This window comes from Peromyscus eremicus, chromosome 15 (genome assembly GCF_949786415.1).
Source record: "Peromyscus eremicus chromosome 15, PerEre_H2_v1, whole genome shotgun sequence".
Taxonomy (NCBI): Eukaryota; Metazoa; Chordata; class Mammalia; order Rodentia; family Cricetidae; genus Peromyscus; species Peromyscus eremicus.
The window spans coordinates 33,919,246-33,939,164 of NC_081431.1; the positions used below are offsets into that span (position 1 = coordinate 33,919,246).

General features: G+C 36.3%; 1 protein-coding gene across 3 annotated transcripts in view; it reads left to right on the forward strand.

Annotated features, from left to right (window-relative positions):
• Rabgap1l (RAB GTPase activating protein 1 like) overlaps positions 1-19,919 on the forward strand; it is a 577,981-nt gene that overhangs the window by 78,589 nt on the left and 479,473 nt on the right. For all 3 annotated transcript variants that reach the window (XM_059281246.1, XM_059281247.1, XM_059281248.1), the window contains 2 exons: positions 674-831; positions 3,777-3,887. In XM_059281246.1, the coding sequence (XP_059137229.1) occupies positions 674-831; positions 3,777-3,887 (269 nt within the window). The remainder of the gene's footprint in view (positions 1-673; positions 832-3,776; positions 3,888-19,919) is intronic.

A 19,919-nucleotide genomic window follows, 5' to 3' on the forward strand; every position in this document is an offset into this window, starting at 1 on the left:
TCAAATAAAATTTTCCCTAATAATGAAATGCTTTTTGGTTCTCAAGGTATTTTTTTTTCTGGTTATTTTATTTGTGCATCTTGTTAGTGAGAGAGGTTATGAATCACAGTTAAGAGTGCCGACTCACTGTCATTCCTGAGTGGACCTGGACCTACTGCTGGTCTTCATTCTCAGATCTCAGTTTCTAGCTGCAGCTCTTTAGTACTAGTTTCCTTCTGTTCTCTAGGGTTTATATTGACAGTGTTTACTGTGAATCTTAACTGTGTAGGTGTAAAAATACTCATCATACTTGAATTTAAGTTTATGAAGTGATGCATTACTGTTGACTTCATGTACTTAAACATTCTGTGGAATTAGTGTGCTTTTTGAGGGATACTTTGGCAATATTTTTTTCTTGGATTTCGTGCTAATGATGGCCTTCATGTATAATAATTTAGAATTAGGATGATCTGCATTTACTATATATGGTTATTTACCTGCCACTTTTTAATGCATAATTGATGAAAATGTTTTTATATACTGTCCAAATGGTTGATAGATGCTTACACTATATTTACTTTCTGTACTAAAGAAAACTGTGGGTATGGAAAGTTAGACTTGTAAAATGGTAGAGAAGGATATCATGGTTCATTTAGTGCTTTGGTCTAATTACATTTCCATTTTCACTTTTTAGGTAAGCAGAATTTTATATAGTTTCTGTACTGCATTCAAACGTTCTTCCAGACAAGTGGCTGATGTTAAAGATTCAATCATCCCAACCCCGGACAGTGATGTGTTTACCTTTAGTGTATCTTTGGAGGTCAAAGAAGATGATGGAAAAGGAAACTTTAGGTGAGACTATCTGAGAAGAATAATCTGAAAAGAAAGTTAGCATTGTGCCTAGAATACAGTATTTGCTAACATGCTTTCTAGACACTAGATCCTGTTTGTATAAAGCTTTAAATAGGCCAAGAAATACTTGGATGGTGAATAACAACAGTTCAGTATTCTCACACTTCTCAGATAGTCAAACATTTTTCTTAATGATTAAAAGAATCTGATGCTATAGAATATTAATATCATAAAAACAGGGCACAGGCTGTAATTTTGTGAGCCATGGAGTATCACTTTTTTAAAAAAAGTGTTAATTTATTCTCCATTTACTTATTTATTAATTTTTATCTATCTATCTATCTTTCTATCTATCTATTTATTTATTTTTTGAGATGAGGTCTCATTGTAGCATGGACTGGACTTGAACTCTCTATGTAGCTGAAGCTGGTTTTGAACTCCCGATTTTCCCCTGAGTCCTGGGATTATATGTGTCACTCCCCACCCCCAGCTAGTTAATTTTTTTCCTTTGTTGTATTTGTAGGGAAAAATTTCAGCTATTTATATACTTCAAAATATTTTTTTCTCCTTCAAAATAATTTTCATTAAATTATTTTTTAACTGGATCTTGGGGGAGATGGAAAATGAAGACCATATGAGAATAGGAAGAAGCAAAGTGCTAGAGAAGCCTACAGAAATCCACAAAGATACCCCCACAACAGACTGCTGGCAGTGGTCGAGATACAGCCCGAACTGTCCTACTCTGGTGATGGGATGGCCAAACACCCTAATTGTCATGCTAGAAACCTCATCCAACTACTGAGGGATCTGGATGCAGAGATCCATGGCTAGGCCCCTGGTGGATCTCTGGGAGTCCAATTAGCGAGAATGAGGAGGGTTTATATGAGCGAGAATTGTTGAGACCAAGGTTGGATAAAGCACAGGGACAAATAGCCAAACGAATGGAAACACATGAACTATGAACCAATGGCTGAGGGGTTACCAACTGGATCAGGCCCTCTGAATGGGTGAGACAGTTGATTGGCTTGAACTGTTTGGGAGGCATCCAGGCAGTGGGACCGGGTCCTGTGCTCATTGCATGAGTTGGCTGTTTGAAACCTGGGGCCTATGCAGGATGGCTTGGCTCGGCCTGGGAGGAGGGGACTGGACCTACCTGGACTGAGTCTACCAGGTTGATCTCAGTCCGCGGGGAAGGCTTTGCCATGGAGGTGGTGGGAATGGGGGGTGGGCTGGGGCAAGGTGAGGGGGGCGGGAGGGGGGAGAACAAGGGAATCCGTGGCTGATATGTAGAACTGAATTGTATTGCAAAATAAAAAAAAATTAAATTAAAAAAATTATTTTTTAAAATTAAATCTTTAAAAAGATGTATTTATTTTATGTGTATCATTACTTTGCCTTTGTGTATGTTTGTAAAATGTACATGCCTGGTGCCTGGAGGTCAGAAGAAGGCATTGGATCCTGTGGGACTAGAGTTACAGATGGTTGTGAGCTGTCATGTCAGAGTTGAACCCGGGTCCTCTGCAAAGAGCAACAAGTGCTCTTAACTGCTTATCCAACCCTCTATCCTTTATGGAAATATTCTTCACCAAAATTAGTTTTAGTGGTTGCTGTTAGCATACCATATGGTTTGGCCATCATTTAACCACTTCCTTCTATTATACATTAAAATGTTTTTTTCCACTTCAAAAGTGAGCAATTAATAGGAAGTGGCTATCCTATTTAACAATCACCTATATACCTTAACAGTGTATTTAATTTTTTATTTTTTAACCTTTTTTTAATTTAGTTTTTCAAGACAGGGTTTCTCTGTGTAGTTTTTGGTGCCTGTCCTGGATCTCACTTTGTAGACCAGGCTGGCCTTGAACTCACAGAGATCTGCCTGGCTCTGCCTCCCGAGTGCTGGGATTAAAGGCGTTTGCTACCACCGCTCGGCCTATTTTTTACTTTCTGAGACAGTGTCTCACTCCATAGCCCTTGGCTGGCCTTGAACTCAAACTCATAGAGATCAGCCTGGTCCTGCCTCCCAAGTGCTGTGATTAAAGAGAGAGACTGTCACAATCGGCCTTTAGTGTCTTTATTTATAACAATAATTTCTAGATAGTTATTTGTATTTTTGCCAGTAAAAAAAGTGAATGTCAGATTGAATAAGTTGCTGGAAGTATTTTTCTTTTTCTGAGAAGACAACATGTATTTTAAGTTTTATTTGTTCATCATGAAAATATCTACTTCATCTTTTGTTAGACTTTTATTAACTTGCTATGTATGATCTGTATCTTTTTGTCCATCTTTTATTTATATTTACTTAGATATGTAAAAGTAATCTTAAGTTCTTGATATTTAGAAGAGTAAGGTGTTTCTTACTGGTATTTTCTTGGTTTAATTATGGTACAGGTGCTCATGATCATCCAGCAGCTGAACCAGAATGTGACAATCTTTAAAAATTAAATAAGCAGTATTTGAAAATTTGTTATAATTTAAAAGCTAAATTTGAAATGATACTGTGTTGTCATAGTTTTAGATACTACATTTAACCCTGATTGAAACATAAAAATATAAGGCTATTGTAATCCATTTTCAAACTTTCTAGAAGTTTTATATTACTGGTTATGAAATTTACTGTTTTCTGCTTGTAGTAAGGAGATTCAGCATGACTTAAGAATGTAGTATTCTTGCTGGGTGATGATGGCGCACACTGTAATCCCAGCATTTCTGAGGCAGAGGCAGGCATAATTCTGAGTTCAAGGCCAGCCTGATTTATACAGTGAGTTTCAGGACAGCCAGGGCTATACAGAGAAACCCTGCCTGGAGATACAAACCAACCAACCAACAAAAAATATATAGTGTTCTTGCCTTAATACTTTGATGTTTTGTTTTCATTTTAGAATGTATTATCTTATTTTGTTCTACTATTATATTGCTAATTTTTTTCTTTTTGAATATTTCAGTCCTGTGCCTAAGGATAGAGATAAATTTTATTTCAAAATAAAGCAAGGAATAGAGAAGAAGGTTGTGATTACAGTTCAGCAGCTTTCTAACAAAGAATTAGCTATTGAGAGGTAAGCAGCTTGTTCTTATGTCCTAGCTCAGACTGGGATTGCCATTGTTCATGTGTTTCAGATGCCTGGTATTGAATCTCAACTGTACTGCTGGCTGTGGCCTTTCAATGTATCTTATTTCTAACGTCCTGCCCCTCCCTTGTCACCCTCCCTTTTACCTTCTACTGCCCTAAATCACCCCTCTTACTCTTTAAACCCTTTTTGTTCATATCCTTTTCATTTTGTTAACACTTACTTACATTGAGGGAAATCAGTTCTTTTTATTTTCTATATTTTAAAGCTTCTGAAATGACAGTAACTTAATGGAAAAATGTGTATGTATCCATTCATAGGAATGCTTTTAAGTAAATAAATGTTTTAGAGGGCCAAAAAATTGTATATAAAGTCACTAACATAATCATTCCTCCCAAAATTTCATTTTAGATGGCAATTACTATTTATAATGTAATATAGTTTTAGTGGTTGACAGAAAACACAGAGAAAAATGGACAAGAATACGAATAGAGAAATTGCTGGAAAATTATTCAGATGCTTAGCAAACACATCTAAAGTCTCAATTTACAAATAAATAAGATGCAAATTAAAGGAACCATGTGATATTCAATTATAGTATGAAGTAAAGGTGGGGATAGGAGATAAAAATATTCTTATATTGTTAATGAGATTATCAGGTGTTGTATATACTCAAAAAACCAAACCAAGCCAGGCAGTGGTGGCATACTTCTTTAATCCCAGCACTTGGGAGGCATAGGCAAGTGGATTACCAAGTTTAAGGCCAGCCTGGTATACAGACTGAGTTCCAGGACAGCCAAGGGTACACAGAGAAACCCTGTTTTGAAAAAAAAAAACAACCAACCAACCAAACAGACAAACAAAACAAAACACCCCCAAAAACCTACAACGAAACAAAAGCAAAAAACAAACAAAAAAACAAACCAATCTGGTAATACAGTGATAAAAAGACCTATAGTTAGATATAGGAATTTCATTCTCAGGGAAATTATAGTATTGAGTAACACTGTCCACGGAAATATATATATATTTGTTTGATGTGTGTGTGTGTGTGTGTATGTGTGTGTGTGTGTCTGTGTACATGTGCATATATATGTGTGTGTGTGTGTAGGTCACAATCTCAGATGTTGTTCCTCCTCAGGTGCTGTTTACCTTTGTCTTTGAGACAGAGTCTCTCATTGGCCTGGGCTGTTGGTTAGGTTAGGATAGCTGACTAGTGAGCCCTAACGATCTGCCTCTCTCCATCTCCCCAGGCTTCGTATTACTGGTAGACATTACCACACTTTTTTTTTTTTCAAGACCGGGTTTCTCTGTGTCATTTTGGTGCCTGTCCTGGATCTTGCTCTGTAGACCAGGCTGGCCTTGAACTCACAGAGATCCGCCTGGCTCTACCTCCCAAGTGCTGGGACTAAAGGCATGCACCATCACCGCCCAGTTCCACATTTTCTGTTTTTTAAAAATTTTTTAAATGATTTATTTTTATTTCCTATGCATTAGTGTTTAGCTTGCATGTATATCTATATAAGGGTGTTGGATCCTCTGGAACTGGAGCTACAGACAGTTGTGAGCTGCCATGTTGGTGCTGGGAATTAAACCTAGGTCCTCTGGAAGAGCAGCTGGTACTGTTAACCACTGAGCCATCTCTCTAGCTACCCCCCCCCCCCACATTTACTTTTTAACCTTGGTTTTGGGGCTCAAACTCAGGTCTTATATATGTGCTATAAGTACTTTACTGATTAAGCTATCTCCCCAGTCCCAAGGATATGGATATATGTTACTATATATATTAATAATATTAATATATATTAAACATTTTTTATTCATACAAGTGTTGTGCTTGCCTTTATGTCCTTGCACCACATATGGCAGTACCCAAAGAAACCAGAAGAAAGCATCAGATCTCCTGGAGCTTTAGTTAAAAGAGGTTGTGAGACACTACCTAAGTCCTGGGAACTGAATCCAGGTCCTCTTTAAGAGCAATAAGTACTCTTAACCGCTGAGTGATCTCTCTAGCACAAATGATATATATTTAAAACATGATTATTAATAAAATTGTTTGCAGTGACAAAACTTGAAAGTTCTAACGTGGTCTCAAAGAGTGGGAAATCGGAGATGATCAGGAGAAGGAAAATTCTGTTCATCAAGACTATACTAGGACCACTCCCTCAGTTTCCCCTTCTCATTCTCTACACTGGGATAAGGGTAGAGAGTAGTTGAGGTGCTGGCTTTTTGCACTCTAACCACCTCTCTTCTAAATCTTAGAAAAGGTGTCTGGCCACAGTTATTCGCAGCTTTCTCTGGAAGGGACTTAGCTCCATTTTATTCCCATCTTTGTAGCCTATCTCTAATTTCAGGTAACAGAAAAATATCTATTTCTCATTTTGATACATGGGTTTGTATGTTTTTTAATTGTTTAGATAGTTTGGCCAGCTATAAAAATGTGTTTCATTGCATATGATTTCATATTTAACATCTTTGATATTGTGTGTGTTTTACAATTGGTAGCATTTTATATTTGTCACCCTTTGGTTGTGGTATTAAAAAATAGCAATGAGTCTTAAAATTGATGAAAAATAGCTGAAGAGAAAAAGTACTTTAATATTTAACATTACAACCCTAAAAGAATATGATATGAATTTATATGTAGCAGCCTTTAATTAAAATTTTTTGGATTAGCATTAGATACAGCAGTGTTTTAATTTTTTCATTTGAAAGTAAGTTCAAACTTAGAGAATAATAAAAAAGAAAGGACTTGCAGAGAACATTTAAACTTTGTAGTCAGATTTACATATTGGTAGAAAACTATTTGCCTTTTACCTTCTCCTTTCTTTCTTTTTCCCTCTCTTCTCTTACTTAATTCTTCCCATGTACCCATGTACACACACACACAAACACACACACATACACACACACACACACACACACACACACACACGCTTGTGCAAGCACAGGGAACAAATTGTTTTTCTGACAAACTTGGACTAAGTTACATAAAATATGGCTTCATATCCCTAAATATTTAATAGTACATTTCTTAAGAATACAAGTATCTGTTACATACATAATCCTAGTATGCTTGTCAGCTTCAATGAATTTAGCATTCGTACAGTACTTCTTGTATCATCTACCATTTGTTGTTTAATTTTGCCAGTTAACACAGTAGCATCCTGTTTTCCAGTTTGGGATTAATTCTAGGGTCAGATGTTGCATTGAGTTGCCATATGTCTTGAATTTTCTTTAATCTGGGACATTTACACAGCCTTTCACTATCTTTAACATGTGAAATAACTGAAGAATATATTCATTTACTCCCTTATCCCTTTTTGAGGCTGGGTCTCTTTAATCAAAGCTGGTCTTGAACTCACTATGTATCGGATGACCTTAAACTCCTGATTCTATGGCCGTAATCTTTCAATTTGGTATTATAGGCACATACCAGCAATTCTGGCTTCCTTTACCTATTTGGTCCTGGGAGTTGAACCCAGGGCTCCATGTGTGCTAAGCAAGTATTTTGCTACTGAGATATATTCTCTTTTTTTAAAACTAAAATATTTTAGTATTAAATTTATTTGTTTATTGTGTGTGTCTATGCATGTGTGCACTCATGCACATGTATGGTTGTGCACTTGAGCGTGCCATAGTGTGTGGATCAGCTTGACTTGGTTCTCCTCTTCCACATGTGGCACCCAGGGATTGAACTCAGGGCAGTTGGTGGCAAACACTTCTATCGCTGAGCCTTCATACTTGAGCTTCCCTCTTAATATAACATTGTTTCTTTTGGGTTTGCCTAATACTTCCTTGTGATCAGAATCAGACTGTATATGAGTGGTACTGTGTGCTTCTCAAAGTACTGCATGTGGAGTTAATAGTGAGCTGTTCTTCGCTGGTCATGGGAATTTTGATTCCAGTCAAGATGTCTGATTTCTTCCCGTACTTTTCCCCACTTCTAACTTTTAGCAGTCTGTAAAGGGACATTTTAATGTAGCCAGAGTTTTCCTGCCTGGCCCACAGTCAGGACAAATCTCTCTTACCTGCCAGTCCCACAGCCGCTCAGGCCCGACCAAGTAAACACAGAGACTTATATTGGTTAAAAACTGTATGACCGTGGCAGGCTTCTTGCTAACTGTTCCCACAGCTTAAATTAATCCATTTCTATAAATCTATACCTTGCCACGTGGCTCGTGGCTTACCAGCATCTTCACATGCTGTTTCTCATTGTGGCGGCTGGCAGTGTCCCTGACTCAGCCTTCCATTTCCCAGCTTTATTCTCCTCCTTGTCCTGCTTATACTTCCTGCCTGGCCACTGGCCAATCAGTGATTTATTTATTGACCAATCAGCAACACACTTGACATACAGACCATCCCACAGCATTTTAAGACTTCAAAACAACCCCCAAACCAACCCAACCAAACAAAAAACCACCCCCTGCAAAAAGCCAACCCCCCAAACTCCCAAACACTGCTACTCATTAAATTGTTTTCTTTGACTTAGCATTCATTTATGACTCTTTTCTGTTTTAGTCAGCTTGAATATTACTGACCTTGATGAATATGGGTGGAATAGTTGAGTGCCTAATTTTCTTTACTAACTTGGTTAAACATTTACATATGCATTTTTAAAAGAGATAGAAAAATAATTTATGAATGTTACTTTTGTCCATTATATTCATAAAGTAATTTTATTCACTTTCCTCAGAAATGTTCAATGTTAGTGTCTTTGTCATCTTATAGGCTACTTAGAGCACAAATATTTTTTCCTAGAGCATATCATCTCAACTTCTGCTGCTTAAATTACTTGAGAGAAGCCTTTTGTATTACTATGTTATTATCAGTAGACATTTTCCAAAGATATTTATCCATGTCAGGATAATTGTTTTTAAAAGTAATTGTATATATTACCACCTAATATATTGCTTTTATTCTATTTGTTTTTCTTCTTCCTCCTCTTTTTGTAATGGAGATTGAAGCTAGAACCTTGCAAATGCTAGACAAATACTACCCATGAACTGTATCTCTAGCCCCCCATTGTTTATTTATTTATTTTTGAGGCAGGATCTCATGTACCCCAGACTGATTGTGAACTCTGTACATAGTTAAACATGACCTTGAACTTATTGATCTTCCTGCCTCCACCTCAATAAGTGCTGGGATTACTGGCAGGTGGCACCATAGCGGGCTACCTCTAATTATTATTTTTTTTTAAATTAAAATTTATTTTTATTTAAGTTATGTGTATGAGTGTTTTACCTGCATGTATGTTTATGTACCATGTGTGTATGGTACCACAGCTGAAGGTATCTGATCCACCCGGAATTGGAGCTGCAGAAGGTTGTGAGCTGTCATGTGGGAATTGAATCCAGGGCCTTTGGAAGATCATCCAGTGTTCTTAACTGCCGAGCCATCTCTCCAGATTCCCTATTTTTTAGATTTACTTACTTTTATTTTATTTATATGAATGTTTTACCTTCATGTATGTCTTTTTACCTTGTGCATGCAGTGCTTGAGGATGCCAGAAGAGGGTACTGGATCCGTTTGGAACTGGAGTTACTTACACTTGTTAGTGGCTGTGTAGGTGCTGGGGATTGAACCCACATACTCTGGAAGAGCAGTTAATTCTCATAACCATTGAGCCATCTCTCCAAGCCTCTATTTCCTCTTACACTGAAAAAGAGAAATTGTATATGTTAGAGACTATACAAATTTTATCACAGAATGATTATATTATTTTACTGTAGCAATATTTTCTCAACTTCCTAGATAACTTTTATTAGTGTGTATTATGTGTATAATGTTTCATTTATTTACACAGTGTACTTCTACCATATTCCCTCTCCATTCCCTTTTCCTGCTGCCCTCTCATCTTGTTTTCTCCCTTCTTCCAAATGGTTCCTGTTATACTTTTATGCCACTTCCACTATAGATTACATTTTCCTTAAGATGACGTATTTTTAATGGTTGAATAAGACTCCATTATGTACATTGTCTTTATCCATTCATCCATTACAGGCACCTAGGCTTTTTCTATGACGTGGTTATTAGGAGTAGTGCTGCAGTGAGCATGGGTATGCAGGTATCTCTATCATGTCCTTCATTTCTTTCCGATTCTACACTAGAGTGGTGCAATAAGAGCAGATGGTAGTTCTGTTTCCAGTTTTGTGAGGCACTGCCATAGTGATTACCATAATGGCCGCACTAATTTGCATCCCCAAATGTGAATGAGGAATTTACACCTCAACCCTCTCATCCTTGCTAGCATTTGTTTGTCATCTTTTTTTTTTATTATTTTTATTTTTTTATTTTTTTTTATGACAGGGTTTCTCTGTGTAGTTTTGGTGCCTGTCCTGGATCTCGCTCTGTAGCCCAGGCTGGCCTCGAACTCAGAGATCCCTCTGCCTCTGCCTCCCGAGTACTGGGATTAAAGGCGTGCGCCACCACCGCCCTGCTAAAGATTTACTTATTTTTTATGTATACACCAGATCTCATTATAGATAGTTGTGAGCCACCATACTGTTGCTGGGGATTGAACCCAGGTCCTCTGGAAGAGCAGCCAATGCTCTTAACCTCTGAGCTATCTTGTTTGTCTTCTTGATGCTAGCCATTCGTTTTAGCTAGAGTGAGATGGAATCTCAGTGTAGTTTTGTTTGTATTTGCTTGATACTTAAAGGATGCTGATCATTTTTTCATGGATTTATCGGTCATTTGTACTTTGAGGATCATTCATTGACTGGATTATTTGTTCTGTTTTTAAGTTTTAATTTTTATATGTTTTGAAAAATAATCACTTAACAGATGGATAGCTGGTAAAACTTTGTTCCATTCTGTGAGTGTCTCTTCATGCCAATGCTTGTCACTATTGCAGAAGCTTTTTAATGTGTGCAGTCTCATTAGTTAATTCTTGCTGTTATATTCTGGCCTATTAGAGTTCTGTTTGAGAAAGCCATTGCCCATCCTTATATCTAGAAATGTTTTCTACATGTTTTTTTCTAATAGCTCAAAATATAAGATCTTTGATCCATTTTGAGTTGATTTTTCTATGAGGTGAGATAACTATCTTGATGATAACTTCATACTTTTAACTATGGGTTATATTTAGCACTGGTTAATAAATTCATGCTAAATTATTTGGTTCCTTTTTCATTCTTTTTGTTAGCTGATCTCTGTAGTATGCAAATGGGAATTGGCTTGGGATTGCTTTAGGTTTGCCCAAACAATGCTTCCTTTGACAGAGTTAATTATCTGTGATATGAGAGATTTTATAAATACTTAGTTTAATCTGTTTTAAAAAGAAACACACCTTTGCATTTATTATGCTAAATGTATTTAATGCCTTTAAATCACAAACTGTAAATGGTAGAATTTAATTGTCCAGTAGGTGGCAGTCTCATCAAGAGAATTCTTAACACTTTTGAATCTTTACTACACAGCTACTAACAAAGTTACTTTGTAGTAGAAAGACAATTGATGAGAAAGAATATACTTCAGGTTACATAATTTGAGCATGTCTTTTCAAGGAGAAAATAAAATTTATTTAAAAAATAAAAATAAAAATATAAAATTTTCATCACACCTCAAAGTTGAAAGAATAATATACTGAACTCTAGGTGCACTCAGCACCCATCTGGAATTCTGATTATTAAGTTTTTTTGAAAGACTTCAGTTTTTATTAGGAAACAAGTCACTAATTTATTTCTTTGCACTCATGGCACCTCATATATTGATATTTCATATATTGATATTGATATTCTGCAGTTGTCTCTCTCAACCCTTATCAGAAAGTACTATGTTTATCTCAGCTCCTGGAAGAGTGCTTGAAACAAAGAATTTTAGAGTTAGTTACCTTTACTTAACACTTTCTCCTCTGAGCACTGTTGTAGGCAAGTGACCTATGAGTGTAGGTACTACTATGTTGTTTCACAGTTGAGGAAAGTGAGGTGTGAAGGGTTAATACCTTATCTATGGTCAGACAGATAATTTTGAGTTGAGTCTGTCTACTACTATAATTCATATTTCTACTTTTCCACATCTGTTTACGAATTCAGATAAATAAATGAAGTGTTTAATTTTTATTGCTTAAACCTATTACAATATGAAATACATTATTTAATCCTGTATGTAATTAAATACTGTATTTAAGAGATATGAGAACTGCTCCCTGTCTCAAGAATTTCTACTATTTTTTACTTTTCTGACTTACCCATGTCAGATGTGACATATAAAGCTTTAAGAACTGGACACAAGATAGAGAACACAAATAGTAATTGTTACATTTGTACTTAGTTTTTGATAGCCATGAGACAGTTCAATTGTTTTGACAGTACAGGAGAAAGAAAGATGCTATTATGATTACTACATTTGTGTATGTGATGGGGCAGAGGCTTAACAGTAGTAACTCAGGTTACCTGGCCAGAAATTAGAGCCAGAATTTAACCGAGGCCATCTGGTTTCTGATTATTGTATTCTTAAGGATGGAACATAATTAGATCTTGATTATACACTAGGCTTAAAATTAATCAAAGAAATGAGAAGATAAATAAATTGGCCATCTTTTGGTGAATTTCAGAACAAATTGAAAGTGAGACCATAAATGTTGGGGCACTCAAATAATTTTTGAGTGATTTCAAATCTACCATGCTCTGAGAGAAAAGCCAAGTGATTTATGGAACAGAAAACTAACAGTAACAACTGAGGCAGGAAAAACAAGGTGATTGTTGACTTATATGAGGTACTGAAGGGCTGCATGTTAAAATACCTTGTCAGTGATCAGGTCAAGCTCTTCCATTGCTTCCAAAGCAGAAATGATCATTTCTATTCGTGATCAGCTGACCTTTCCTCAGGTTTAAGTATTACCACATGTAGAAATATGGTGGCATGTTTTCCTGGACTCTTCACATTTCTGGGCATTTCAAAGACTGTATTTAGCATTTAAAATATTATTACTAATGTACTAAGATATTATTATGATATAATAATATTACATAAAATAATATATACTATATTATAAAATATTATTGTAACACAAATGGTTAGAAAGTCTTATTAATAAAACCAAACCTGGAGCCAGGCATTGGGGTGAATGCTGAAAGATCAGAGAGACAGAACAAGCCACAGCTAACCTCACCTCGCCAACTTCTCAGCTGATCCTGTTTCCTGAAACTGGAAGCCTCTGAGTCTTCATCTGGAGTGAATCTCAGCTGAACTGCTGCTAAAAGCCTAAAAGCTTAACCAGGCTCTAGTTCCTGGTTCTCATGCTTTATATACCTTTCTGCTTCCTGCCATCACTTCCTGGGATTAAAGGCATGTGTCACCATGCCTGGCTGTTTCCAGTGTGACATTGAACTCACAGAGATCCAGACGGATCTCTGCCTTCAGAATGTTAGGATTAAAGGTGTGTGTGCTACCATTTTCTAGCCTCTATATCTATTGGCTGTTTTGTTCTTTGACCCCAGATAAGTTTATTAGGGTGCACAATATTTTGGGGAACACAATATCACCACATTTTAATCATTATAGTGTTAATTATCACCTACTTGGATGCTTTGAGTAGATTTTTCAGTTTGTGCTCCATGATCAAAAAATGAGAAAGGCTTTTTTTTTTTTGCCATATTAGTTTTTGAAGAGTTGTTTTTTGTTAAGCATTACTCTTTATTTTGCATGAAACAGTTCAGACAAACAGTGCTCCATACATTAGTAGATGGGATGCTTTATAATTTCCTAACAACAAGAAGTATCTATTGATGTTAATTTTAGGCTATGTGGAAGGGTATTTGGGAAGAGATTCTAATTTAGGATATTACTACACCATTCTGTTCCCAGGGTTATCCTCTTGTTTGGTGTCCTAGCTAAAATGAATGAATTCTTCAGCATCCTGAGTACAATGATTAGCTTTGCTGCAAGCTCACAATTCAGTTTGCACTAAGAGCTGACATTGCTAGAAAAGAAGAATTTATCTGAGTTACTTTTTAAAATTAACATTTAACTTACCATTGTGACAAAGTACACATAGTGGGGGATACTGGGATATTCTCTACTTGTATAAATTTTGTATCATAATGCCCACCCACCTTTGCTCTATCTAGCACCTTCCCCATCCCCGTGGTTTTGTATTAGTGAGTCTGTATTTCCATTGCATCCCCTAATAAATTGAGATAGAGACTTTTGTGGACTCTCGTATCACTTCTACCTTATTTTTTGTGATGTGTTCTGTCACTGAATCTGAACCTCTTGAGTTTGGCTAGGTTGGTTGAGCAGTGATCCAGTTTGTCTCCACCACTGGGGATTACCCTCCAGCACTGGGATTACAGATAGGCTGTCATATTTAGTTTTTACAACTCAGGTTCTCAATACTTGCATGGGAGGCATTTTGCTAACTGAACTATCTCCCCAACTCTTGCCTCCCCCCTTCTCTTTCTTTTTTTAAATATAGTGTCTTTCACCAATCTCGGACTTGCTGATTAGGGTAGCAAGGCTGCTACAAGATATTTGCCAGTCTGTATTTCCTAACTCTGGGATTATATGTTTGAGCAGCCATGCCACACACACACACACACACACACACACACACACACACACACACACACACGCACGTTTAGGGTGAGTTCTTGGGGTTGAACACAGGTCTTCATTCTTGCACAGAAAGTATTTTACCAATTGAATTATTTTCCTAGCTTTCGTATTTCATTTTTAATGGTAGAGTAATATTCCATGTGTAAATATGCCACATTTTCTTCACTCGTTCACTGAAGTGCATCTGGGTTGGTTAGTTCCTTAGTCTTGGCTATTGTGACTAGTGCTACAATAAAATGGAGGTGAGAGAGCATTTTTAGTATACAGATTTAATCTTCTTTGGCTATTCATTCATACTCTCCTAAACCTTCTCTCACTCTCATATATCTCCAGTGATGGAATTGTGGGATCATATGGTAGTTCTAGAACAACTGCAATAATATATATATATATATATATATATATATATATATATATATATATATGTCTGTATGTTATATATATAGTAAGCAATTATACATATTTAAATAAATATATGAGTTCCCATGTACCTACATCCTCACCAGGATTTGTTATTTTGTTATTACTTTTTCATTAGCTTGTATTAATTGTACAAAATAATAAGATTCCTTGTCTTGTTTTAGAAATGCATGTGTAGTGTGTTTTAAAAAATACTTTTATTTCACAGTCCGTTTATCCAGTCAGCCTCCCTGCCCTCCTTCCCCTCTGGTTCTCAGATAGTCCTCTATTACTTTGATTTCTTCTTCTTACTTTCAGTTTATAGTCTTTATGTGAGAATATGCTATATTTGTATTTTTTACTATATTTTATTAATTATTTGTGTGTATGCACACATAGGCACATGCTTTGCCACAGTGCATGTGTGGAGGTCAGAGAACAACCTGTGGGGAGTCCAGTCTCTCCTTTTACTCTGTGGGTTCCAGGGATTGAACTCTTACTGTTAGGTTTGTGTGGCAAGCACCATTACTCACTGAGCCAACTTGCCAACCTCTGTGTTTGTCTTTCTAACTCTGGCTTATTCATTACCACAACATCTGTTATTTTGCTATATGGCACACTTTTTCATTTATCATTGTGCTTGAATAAAACTATATTATGTATATGTGCCATATTTTCTCTTTAAAAATTTTTAAAAACTTAATTTAAATTATTTATTTGATGTGCATTGGTGTTTTGCCCGCATATGTCTGTGTGAAGGTGTTGGATCCTCTGCAACTGGAGTTAGAGACAGTTGTGAGCTGCCATGTGGTTGCTGGGAATTAAACCCGGGTCCTCTGGAAGAGCAGACCAGTGCTCTTAACCGCTGAACCATTGCTTTAGCCCTATATTTTCTTCATTCATCCATTCATCAGTGGAGACAAAGGCCGATTTTATAATTGGTTATAGTGAATAATAGACTTGAATGTGCAGGTATCTCTATTGTGTGTTGATTTAGGTTTTTTTTTCTTCCGTATATACTCAGGAGTGGTATAGTTGGATCAGATGATAGTTTTATTTTTAGTATTTTGAGTAGTCTCCACACTGATTTGCATAGTGGCTGTACTAATTTGAATTCCTACAACAGATTCTGAGAGTTATTCCTCCCTCTGCATTCTTCCTAGCATTTGTTGTTTGATTTCTTTATAATAACCATCTGGCCGGAGTGAGATGGAATCTCAATTTATTTTGATTTGCATTTCTGTAATAGCTAAGTATGTTGATCATTTTTTCATGTAATTATTGGTTATTTGCACTGCTTACTTCATTTTCCAATTTATTGATTGGGTTACTTTCCATTTTTAGGTGCTTGATTTTTTTTTTTTTTTTGATGTTGTTTATATATTCTGTATATTTTTTCCTGGCAGATGAACATCTGGCAAAGGTTTTCTTACAACTTGTAGGCAGTCTTTTTATGCTGGTAATTATTTCCTTTGCTATGCAGAAACCTTTTAAATTTAATTTTGATGTAGTCTCATGTACAATCAATGCTTTTAGGTATCAAGCTGTTAGAGTCGTATTCAGGAAAATTTTGCCTCTACCTATATCACTTTTTTTGTTTGTGTCTTTGGAACACATTATTTCACTTTCTGTAGTGCTGCCTAGCTTGGAACTCATTATGTAGACCAGGATAGCCTTAAACTCACTGCAGTTCTTTTGCCTCAGCCTTCTGAATGCTGGGATTATAGGCATGTTCCTATAATATAGGCATGTTGTACCCAGATGTATGTCTATATTTTCACTTGGTTTCTGTGTTTTTTTCAGTGTAAGTTTCAAGCTTTCAAATCTTACATTAAGGCCGTTGGTCCATTTTGACTTGTATAATTTCTGTCCTTGGGGTTTATAATTTTAATTAATTGTCTGGGACAGTCATACATTTTAAATTTTTAAAAATTTGTTGAGATTTGTTTGGTCAATCCAGGAGAATGTTTCACATGCTGATAAAAACTGTATATTCAGCAGCTATTGATTGAAATGTTTTCATAGATCTTCATTAAGTCTATTTGCCTTGTACGTGATCCAGTTTACATATTTGCTTGTTGACTTTGTGTTTAGCTCATCTGACCATGGAGAAAAGTGGGAGCCAAAGTCTGGCACGTCTGCTGTACTTAAGTATCTCTCTCCCTTTGTATTTAATTGCTCTTGCTTTATGCATTTGAAGGGTTTCATGTTTGGAAAGTATAAATTTATACTTGTTGCATCTTGTTGAACTGTACCTTTTATTAATAAATAACAAGCTTCATTATCTCTTCACATTTCCTTAATGTTTATCTGATATTTCTGCTCATTTTTTCTATTTTCATTAGCATGCCTTTTTGTAGCTCTTTACTCTTAACCTATGCTTACCTTTACCTATAGCTGGTAGGCAGCATGCAGTTCAGTGTTTTTTTTTCCTTTTTAAAAATTCATTCAGCCTATGTCTTTTGGTTGGTGAATTTAATCTACTCTTGTTCTATGTTGTTCATAAGTTTCTGTTATGTTGGTAACATTGTTTTGTAAAATTTTGTTCCTTCCTTTTTTTTTTTTTAGTATTTCTTTGTGATTAGGTAGTTTTCTGATATCCATTCAATTCACTTTCCCTTTTTAGATGCATCTGTTGTTCTAGTGAATTTTGTCCATTTGTTGGGTTGAATGATATTATTCACCATCATTTCATTTCTAGTATTGGATTCCCTGAAATAGTTCTTGTAATGCTGGTCTGGTGGTGATAAATTCCTTCTATTTTTTGCTTATCTATGGATTTCCTTTAGTTTTAAAGATAATTTTGTTTGGTGTAGTATTTTTTTTCTTTATGTAGTTCCACTCTTATCTTTCCATCTTCTGACTTGTATTTCTTTCTTCTTTTTTTTCTCCCCAGAGCTGAGGACTGAACTCAGGGTCTTGTGCTTGCTAGGCAAGCACTCTACCACTGAGCTATCCCCAATCCCATGACTTGGATTTCTATTAAGAAATATGCATTAAATTTGATGGACCTTCCATTAAATGTAACTTGATATTTTTCTTTTGTTTTTAGGATTGTAACTTTGTTTGATATTTGAATATAGTATATGTCTTTATGAAGCTCTATTTTTCTATTTTAGTTGCACCTGGTTGAGGTTATTTGTGCTTCTTGGATGTTTATGCCTAAATTTGATGATTGGGAAATTTTCATTCATTATTTTGTGAAACTTTTTTTATTGCCCTGTCCCTTCTATTCATCTTCTGGAATCATCAGAATCCGTATTTATGATCTGGCAGTGTGTTGTATTAATTTTGTAGTTTTTTTCATATCCTGCAGTACCTTTCTAATTTTTTTGTGTTATTTGTCTAAATTCTCTTACATCTCACTGAGTTTCTTTGGGAGCATTATTTTTCATTCATTTCAGATTTCTTTTAAATTAGGGTCTATTCCTGTGTAATTATCATTTTCCTTTATAGGTGCCCTGTTTTCTTATTTCTTCTGTTCTTATGTTGTCACCTGTGCATTTGATATAATGTATATTGTTTCTAATTTTCTGAACTAGATTCCTAGAATTGCAGAGCATGGATAGGTTCTTCATATTCACTAGGAGCAAAGTTGAGTAACCAGCTGCCATGCCAAGGTTAAGGGGTGTTATGAGACCTTCCCTAGACCCTTTTCAGTATATGTTTATTGGGACTGTGATCTCTGGTTCTTCCCTTTATAGAGTTGGGACTTCATCAGAATCCCTTAGGTCCCTATACTCAGACATAGGTAAGTCAGGGGTCTTGTGGCATGTCTACAATCCTCACTGGAAATAAATGTCATGGCTGCTACTTCAGAGACAAGGTTCAGGAGGGGTTTTCCTAGCCTGGGTCCTCACAAGTGTAAAAGTGGGGTATTTTAGATTCTAGGTCACAGTAAAGAGTTGCAGGAAGCAGGTGGCCCTTGAGCAGGTTGGTTGGGACTTTACCCTGATTTGGCTGTGCAAGTTCTGATTGATAGAGAGGAGAGAAGTGAAGACTTCAAAAGTCCAATTTTAGGTAGTAGTGCACTTCACTTTCCTTTGAATTGCCAACCACTCTTTCTACTGCATAAAAAATTCAGTATATCTGTCTCATAGTTTTCTCTCTAGACTGAGGCTGTCTCTCCTTGAAATTGCTCACTGAACTAGTATGAAGCCTTTGGGACCCAAGGATAGAATGCAGGGGATTCTATCGAAAGCTCAGACAGTAGGATCCTTCCTAAGACATCTGCCAGTTGCAGCACAATATGAGAATGTTTGGGATGGAGACCTCTAGTACCAGCTTGCTATGAAGCTTGATGTGAAGAACCCAGGTCTTTATTTTGTATGTTTGCAAGGTGCCTGATTTTGTCCTTGTGAATATTGATTATATACACTCTATCCCCTTAAACAGCTCTTGGTGGGGAGTTTCTTCCCTTTCTACAGAGCTGTGTGGCTCCCAGTGATAGAGTATATTTCTCTTATTATTTTAATATTTATATTCTGAATTTCATCTGGTTACCCGCTCTTACTGTTGAAGTCCAGCTCTTTCTGACGCTCACGAATTGGACGGGCAGCTCTGCATCTAGAGAAAGAAGGAAAGTGCTACAACGTCATTACTGGAAGGCACTTATCATAACAGATGATACAGAGTAACAATTAAGACCCAAACACTTTGAACATTAGCAGAATAATTCAGAGATGTTTCCTTAATACCTACTGCTTCAGTGCTTAATTTGTGCTGTCTGGCTTGAGCAAAGTTATATAATGAGAAGGGGAAGTGATAAATGTCATACCCTGTAACCTGAGTAATTGACAGGTACCTTTTCTTGTGTTATTTCCTCCTCCTCCTCCTCCTCTTCTTCTTCTCTGGCAGTTTATTTATTTATTATTTTACATCCTTGCTGCAATTTTCCTTCCCCCTCTCCTCCCGGTTCCTCCCCCCATCTCCCCTCTGTTCCCACTCCCCAATCCACTCCTCTGTTTCTGTTTAGGAAAGGGCGGGTCTTCCATGAGTATCAACAAAAACATAGCATATAAAGTTACAGTAAGACTTAAGGCTCCCCATATATTAAGG